The 7,450-nt window shown below is 37.7% G+C and overlaps 2 protein-coding genes across 6 annotated transcripts; one reads left to right on the top strand and one right to left on the bottom strand.

Annotated features, from left to right (window-relative positions):
• Nucleotides 1–147: 147 nt before the first annotated feature.
• Nucleotides 148–4,917, bottom strand: LOC107221496 (lipase 3). Of its 3 annotated transcripts, none has more exons than XM_015660502.2 (7): nucleotides 4,829–4,917; nucleotides 2,850–3,048; nucleotides 1,661–2,019; nucleotides 1,389–1,547; nucleotides 971–1,055; nucleotides 694–836; nucleotides 148–618 (listed from the first exon to the last, which is right to left on the bottom strand). In XM_015660502.2, the coding sequence occupies exons 2-7, from the start codon at nucleotides 3,040–3,042 to the stop codon at nucleotides 436–438; spliced, it is 1,122 nt and encodes a 373-aa protein (XP_015515988.1). In that variant the 5' UTR covers nucleotides 3,043–3,048; nucleotides 4,829–4,917; the 3' UTR covers nucleotides 148–435. The 3 variants fall into 3 exon arrangements, with proteins under 3 accessions (XP_015515988.1, XP_015515987.1, XP_046600467.1); XM_015660501.2 differs by lacking the exon at nucleotides 4,829–4,917 and adding an exon at nucleotides 3,332–3,535; XM_046744511.1 differs by lacking the exon at nucleotides 4,829–4,917 and adding an exon at nucleotides 3,140–3,246.
• On the top strand, nucleotides 3,748–7,396 carry LOC107221497 (single-stranded DNA-binding protein, mitochondrial). Of its 3 annotated transcripts, XM_046744515.1 has the most exons (5): nucleotides 3,748–3,857; nucleotides 3,977–4,111; nucleotides 5,340–5,430; nucleotides 5,691–5,810; nucleotides 5,939–7,396. In XM_046744515.1, exons 1-5 carry the CDS (start codon nucleotides 3,804–3,806, stop codon nucleotides 6,145–6,147), a joined length of 609 nt encoding a protein of 202 aa, XP_046600471.1. In that variant the 5' UTR covers nucleotides 3,748–3,803; the 3' UTR covers nucleotides 6,148–7,396. The 3 variants fall into 3 exon arrangements, with proteins under 3 accessions (XP_046600471.1, XP_046600472.1, XP_015515989.1); XM_046744516.1 differs by lacking the exons at nucleotides 3,748–3,857; nucleotides 3,977–4,111 and adding an exon at nucleotides 4,720–4,887; XM_015660503.2 differs by lacking the exons at nucleotides 3,748–3,857; nucleotides 3,977–4,111 and adding an exon at nucleotides 4,929–5,088.
• The last annotated feature ends 54 nt before the right edge of the window (nucleotides 7,397–7,450 follow it).

Here is a 7,450-nt window from a genome sequence, read left to right as displayed (position 1 = left end):
CCTGGCTAGATTCATCCTGTCATTCAGGGGGATGAAAGTGGTCGTTCGGTTGCGTCGTCAAATTGGCCATTGGACACAATCAACTTCTTCAGGTTTACATTACAATTTATGGTTGTACGTTAAAGAAATCAGAAACGCTCTATACAGTTTTGATTAGTGAGGAACTAATTGTATATTTATAGGATACAACATGGGGTTGATATGAAGAAGAATGTTATAGGAGTGGCGGTATCAATGTACGAAAAAGCCTGTTATTCTCACTCCAAACCAAATATAATGGTATCAGATGTACAAAATGTGAGCTATCAATCTAACAGCATACTCTGAAATACGTCTGATCGTAAAAATCTAGATTCATAAGATTAATTTAATATAAGTGGAGATGCAGATGGATAAAAATGAAATGCGTAACAATGCTGAAGATGATGAAGAACGTTATACAGCAATTCTCTTCTTATTCACTTTCCAGTAGTATTTCTCCATCATGAATATCAATTTGTCGTAGACCAGTTTTGGAGCATCAATTCCCCACAGAAAGTCCAAGTGATTGAATTTTGGGAAGTTCACCCTGTATATGCCTATTGTTTTCGGTAAGGCTTGATACAGCCTCTTGACATCCTACAGTAAAATAATAAATATAGTTATATAAAATTGGGTGACTGCGTCGTTTGTAACACAGTTAGTTATACTCACCGTGATGCTAGCGAGCCAATCGTTGTCAGCATAATGTAAGGATATGGATACGTTGATACCGCTGAGGTTGTACGCAGGCGGCGAGACGCTGTGATAAATTTCTAAATTTTTTTCCTTTCCGTAATCGTATTGTCGAAATTCACCTAAAATAGTGAAAATCAGGACGTGAAATGAGAAAGAACTCTGCATATATGCATATATCGATGCCAAAGTTACACATGCACCTATAACGTATACTATTAATTTGATTAGCAGCATTATTAATGAACTTTCTTACCTGAATTCATTCCCTGAAGAAAATGTAATAATGTCTTTGTTGACGTACCGGCCGGCGAATGACCTAATACAATCGGCAGCAGAGTCTGTTAACAATTAGTTCAATAATATAATGACGTTTGAGAGAATCCATCATTTATGCAGCAGGCATGTACAGTTTGAAAGTGAAACATTTTTTGCACGAGACAAGTATTATTTTTTGCCCGACTTCACAAAAGAAAGAGGTTTATCAAATCGTCGCGTATATTTTTTTTTTATTATTTACGTCCATTCGCGTATAACTTATATCGTTCAATTGTTTCGAAGTTGGTCATATTTTTTTGTCAAAAATTATTTTATCAAACGTTGTAAAACCTCACAAGGACGATGCATCATGGAGGCCTTGTGTGTATATCAATATTTTATTCCGTTATACTTGCATTGTTGAACTGCTCCTTGTCGAACCCGCAGAAGATGAACACGGCATTAGCACAGATCGTTTCCTCCGATACGTTTATATCGCAACCGTATCGGGCAAGAAATCGAAGAATGAATGACTGAGGTAAAAACTCATTGGCACCAAAAATACGGGCGATCATCTGCAACGTATAAACTTAGAAGTAACAAGTCCGAGAAGTATCAGCAGGAAAGAAATATGGAAAGAGAAATTCGCTTGCATCTACTATAAACTCGTCCTTCCTTTTTTTCTCACCTCAATATCTTGAATATAAGGGGCGACAATGCGAATTGGACTTTTGGCATGATTTAAAAAGGCGATCGGAGCAAGGCTGAACATCGCTCCGACCTTTCGCGCAACATCTGGTCGTTCCGATGCCATAACGTAAAACATCGTTGTACCCATCGAGTGGCCAACGTAGAGGATGCTTTTCTCTTTCTTGTACTTGGTGATGTAATCAATGGTCGCTGGAAGGTCGTAAATTCCCATTTCGTGCCAAGTGAAGTTCCAAAACTTTGGATCTGATATCGATAGTGTTGCGTGGGCTCTTGAGTAAGTGTTTCCGCGTGCGTTCCCGAGCCACACGTCATACCCTCTATCTACCAGTATGTACGCTGCAATGATCCAGTTAAAATATACTTACATTGATTCAGTTATTTATTACCCGTGCTCGTATTACAAAACGACTCGGAACTCTGTTGACAAAATTGATAATTTGATTGGTCAACCGCTTTGGTAATGAGAAACATCATTGCGACCAGCTGGACACCTGAAAAATTGACCAACTGCACTGGACCACGAAATTCGCCATTGCTTTGAATTTATTTATTTCCACTCGAATCTCAATGTCCAACTCAAAACGGTGGATTCATCGGAACTTTCACGATAAGCCGTTCGGTAAGAATGCTCCCAAATTTACCGAATATTTCTGTGACCTACGTACGTAATACATTTCTATTCGTTTATACATTTCAATTACCTATATATTCGTCATGTAATCAATCTCACTGTAAACAAATTCATTGAGTGTCGTGTAAACGCGGTTGTGTCTAGCCGACTTTCAACTGACGCGATAGACAGGAAGAAAAGATTTGCCGCAGCACTAGCAATTTTTAGTATCAATATCGTGATAGGAAGAAAACTTGTTGCAACGGTAACAATATTGGTAAACGGTGAAAAACGCGAAAGACTGTTTAAATTGAACTCAACTCGATTAGCTGCAGTTCCACTTGGAAACTTCTTGCTTCATAATGATGGTTCGAAAGGAATGTAACTTTTTTGACCTGACTGTACGGGCAGGGTATCCCTAATTTTTAATATTAAGCCCAATTCTGAATATGCAAATACAGAACGTTGGGGCCTAAGCGATCGGTGAGAAAGACTTTGTTACATTCATCACATTTACCACACTATTAATCAAAGCTATAAACTTCCGTTTACTTGCCCAATGCCTTCCCTCTCCCTGGTATTACCCAATCGGCAGAACTTGATAAGAATCCGTGCTGCAACATGACCGAAGGCTTCCCATGGATAACGGGACTACCGATCCTTCCAGGGATTCGATGCAACGTCAAAAAATATCCATCCTTGGTCTCGACGACGTGAGACTCGGCGTAGTAACCGGCCCGCCTCACCATGTCGGGCTAAAGCAGTATGGGGAAGGACCAGTGTAACGCCAAACGTGTTTTTCATCAAATTTATAAATATAAACTTATTTACAGAGTATAGTTACACCATTTACACGTGTAGCGTAAGAGGCCTATTCAATTCATTGAACCCTGACACTCGTTACATACGTATATAATTAGACCGACTACCTCCTGCAACCGCACTTTTACCAATGAGGCAGGGGTGTGCAATGTATACGTTTATATTATACGTAATTCTAACGATAATAGAACCTTCAAGTTCACACTCTAAACTTACAGTCGGTAAGTAGACCTCCGGATCATAGGTGGACATGGACGCGCCTTTCCCGATTGCTTTTCCATGATAATCGTTGTGATCATCAGTCAGATTGTTAAAGCCGAAATTGGATGAGCTTTCAAATATGTGGATCTCGCCCATCAGAGTACTGACAAGTGACAGCCACGCAAGAACCAGCCGCAGCATATCCGGAAATCTATTCATGTTTCTCGTTGTTTTCTGTTCCGTATGAACTTTACACTCAACAATTGGCTGTGTATATGTGTGTTTATAGAATCAAGATTCGCGACAGCAAATCGCCGCTCCTTTAAGTACCTCTAGGTTGAAAAGCGCGGGCACAAAATTATTCAATAAACCGAAATAGTTGTAATGAAATGGTGTTGATAGATGACGGCAGTGTGTGATTTAGTTGTGGCTCTAGGAAATTTGCGAAACAAAACGTTATTCACTGCGCAATCCTTGGAAATAATTAATGAACGACCTCAATATGCAGCCGCGCACCAGCAGAGACGGTTCTGCCAAAGACGTATTTACGTATTCACTTTTGGCTCTAATATCCTATCTCACGAAACTACTTATTGTTAGACCACTAATACATTTTACAAGTGCGATATACGTATACATATACATATTCACGTTGCATAGATACCGATGACAGGAAGTTCAAAGTATAGCCAGCACGGACATTGCAGTGTGGTTGACACCAGACTTACGTTCCTTGATGGACTTTGGCCAAGGCACGATTTGAAAACGGGAGTAGATCTTCTACGCGTAATATATGTATGTATGAACGCATGCGTACACGTACGTACTCACATACCCGTCGCTTACTCATACATCTGATTTAACGACTGAAGCGCCATTTTGGACAAGTCTGAACTTAAACGAGCACTTGAAATCTTTTACATTTTCTACTGAAATTGTAGAACTGAGAATTGTATTCCGTTGAACTCTGTTTATAAAGAATTCTCCGACTTAGTGTACTCGGTTCACGTATAGTTTGATTGACATAAATGGCAATACCTAATAGCTACGCAATTATACATAATGCCAGTAGCGTAATACTCGGGGGAGATGATATTTTTATGCAGGCCTGGTAAATTAACTTATCGTTATTCCGGCTGCAGACACACTTCTGATAGGCGGCGATCTCACCAAGACAGTGAAATTTTGAGAACTCAGTCGTTTTAGAACCGTAATTTAACCGAAACCTAGCGAAACGCGAGCCGAGACGCCATGATCTCGATCTCTTGCCAGTGGATAAGCAAGAAGATCTCTCAACCGGCATATCAAATCATCACGCCAGCATTGCAGAGTGCATAGTGACCGGCGGTTACTAAAATCGACAGCATGCTATTCCATTTTTGTGATACATACAACACAGTCGGATACATATTTATAATTGATGAATTTATAAAGCTGACACTCAGCGGTAAGCAACGTTAGCTGAAGATGTGTAAGCGGTAATTTGAAATAATAAACGTGAATGCAACTCACCTATGCTGCATCGCAATTCGTCACCACGGTGCAAGAAACAGCCCAGCCTCGATCCTGAAGTACGCATGGATGCAGCCTCGCGTACATTCAATGCATACCACTACTTAGGTACCGCCATTTCATTGATCTTACCTCCCGCGAGTCTAGCAGTCGAACAAAAAGGTGTGAAGACGTGTAGTTGACTGTGCACTGCAGTGGTTTAGTAGTTATCCTAAGTTTATTGTTTTAATCCTGCGCTCGCTACAATGTTTTGTAGTAAGGTATGTAGCGTTCTTTTATTATTAAGATATTTGCTATAAGATTGATCGTTATGTGCCAGGCACGTGCTTCTACGCATTAGGCGCTTACAAGAAATGATAGAGGTTATGTTTCACAAGCTGCCCGGTCTCGAATAATTTAAACCTTTGTATTGTATACAGTTTTCCGTATATACTTTTGATTAATCCACTACAATTGATTATATTAATTAACTTCCGTCCTTAGTGTTACATTGCTGTACGTTTCACTTCAGGTTATCCGTGGGGTCTCTAGACAGTTATTGCCTCCAAATAGTACCAGGTTAATGTCCAGTGAAGGAGAACATATCGCAAAAGTAGAGAAATGTAAGTAGCTTGCAGATTTGGAAACTGAAATATATCGTGTCTTCAATACTGAGGTAAACACTCAAAATGGTGAACTTGTTTTTAGTTGTTCTTTGTTGTTTTTTTGTAACATTTCTCCATGAAAATCATTGCATACCGTAATTTTTTGTGTATCAGCCGCTTGATTTCGGCGACTAGCTTCAGCGCATAGTTGGGTGGTTACCTTTTCAGTTTTGAGCCTCTCAACTCTCCAATATCATTTCTTGTCTCTTTTATTTCAGCTCTAAATCAAGTTACCTTGTTGGGCCGGGTTGGAACTGATCCACAAAAACGAGGCTCAATCGAACATCCTGTTATAACATTTTCAATGGCAACTCATACAAACTACAAATATGAATCTGGTATACACTGATTTTTAAATACATTGAATAATACATGTTTTGTATGAAATGAAATTCTAAAAATTATGCATAATTCAATTGAGTACAAATGCGAATAAAAATAATATTTGTATTTGTTTTTTATGTAGGTGAATTCATCCAGAGAACTGATTGGCACAGAATTTGTGTATTCAAGCCTATCTTAAGGGATACTGTTTACACTTACTTGAAAAAAGGCACCAGAGTCTTGGTTAATGGTAGAATAAGTTACGGTGAGGTTAAAGATGAAGGCGGCAATCAAAAATCTACCACATCTATTATTGCAGACGACGTAATATTTTTTCAAAGAAACGCCTAGTAAAATAATTAGAAAGATAAAAATGGATATAATGGTGTAATCATAACTCGGTTGTAACCTAAGATACATTAAACATCGTTGTTTCTCTACTAATTGACACTGTTTCCTGAATCCTGATCGTTTCATTTCAAGACATACTTTCATTCAGCTTTGAAAAACAAGACTTGTAATTCGTTCGAAAGAAGTGACAGTTTCATAGAAGTGTAGATCAGGGAAGTAGAAACAAATTTCTCATCTTAATAAGTAAATAAGTCTATATTTACAAATTCTCCGTCATTTAGATAACAGGTTACATAATGAAATGACATATTACGAGTAGAATTTTACGGATATCAATCATGTTTTATACACGCTTATATAATAGATTTCTGGACCGTATCTTTATTTTTTCTTATGGAATAAGATCACCTACAATAATTTCAACTTTCAAATATAAATTATTTACATTCAATAAAAGAAAATGAAAAATGTATGTATGATTATATGTGTGTGTGTGTGTGTGTGTGTATATATATATATATATATATATTATATATATATATATATATATACGCACCCATTTATCCATCTATCTATATTGGGCTCTCTTTAGACACGCAGGACTTTATTTTTCTTTGTTTTTATTTTTACTCTTTTACTTATAGAGATCACAGTATAGGTATACGAAGCCAGATATAATGTTCAAATATTTCTTTCAACTCGGAAATTTCGTGTAAAAATATAATATCTCTTGCTAATTAATTTTACAGGCGATTAGTTACTTGGATATTCATTTACGAACATCTCGATGTGGAATGTCACGCCACAATCACATCAACAACGTTGAAATTTCGAATATAAATTTTGGTAGTAAAATATATAACTCTGGCCCCAGTATTTCATAAAAATTCTTGTATTTTAATAAATTTTCTTCAATTAGCGGTAATGTTATTTGTTTATTTACATGTGGAGATCCTATGTAATCTACAATATAATTGGGTATTAATTATTCGACTCTATCAACCCTTCTTGCTATCTGTTACTCGCAACAAACACTTTGTGAATTATGCGGATTTATGAAGAAATCAGAATAAAAGAAGGGGCTGGAAAGGAGAGGAGAGGAGACAGGAAGGAGCAGATAGGCATACGTACTTCCGCGGCTCGTATCCGTTCTACCATTTTGGTTAGACCGCTTAAAGCGTGTGTTATTACGTCATCACACTTCATCGTAATTGTTACTAATAGTATTATTCTTGGCACAAGTATTAAAGGGGGGGGACAAAAACCCTTGCTCGCAACGAGAAAAACATGTATTAAATCGGTA

The sequence above is a fragment of the Neodiprion lecontei genome, chromosome 6 (genome assembly GCF_021901455.1).
Source record: "Neodiprion lecontei isolate iyNeoLeco1 chromosome 6, iyNeoLeco1.1, whole genome shotgun sequence".
NCBI classification, from domain to species: domain Eukaryota; kingdom Metazoa; phylum Arthropoda; class Insecta; order Hymenoptera; family Diprionidae; genus Neodiprion; species Neodiprion lecontei.
The sequence above is the reverse complement of the archived record's forward strand: the minus strand, read 5'-3'. Positions and strand labels throughout refer to the sequence as shown.

Bases quoted from the DNA above. Each gene is read 5' to 3' on its own strand.
- LOC107221496 (XM_015660501.2), bottom strand. From the start codon at position 3,535: ATGAATAGATTTCCGGATATGCTGCGGCTGGTTCTTGCGTGGCTGTCA. The intron at 3,049-3,331 runs GTAAGTTTAGAG...ATACTGCTTTAG, and splicing joins CGGAGGTCTACTTACCGACT to CCCGACATGGTGAGGCGGGC. The intron at 1,056-1,388 runs GCAAGTATAACG...AATTGTTAACAG, and splicing joins ACAAGGAGCAGTTCAACAAT to ACTCTGCTGCCGATTGTATT.
- LOC107221497 (XM_046744515.1), top strand. From the start codon at position 3,804: ATGAACGACCTCAATATGCAGCCGCGCACCAGCAGAGACGGTTCTGCC. The intron at 4,112-5,339 runs GTATGTATGAAC...GTTTCACTTCAG, and splicing joins ATCTTCTACGCGTAATATAT to GTTATCCGTGGGGTCTCTAG. The intron at 5,811-5,938 runs GTATACACTGAT...TTTTTTATGTAG, and splicing joins AAACTACAAATATGAATCTG to GTGAATTCATCCAGAGAACT.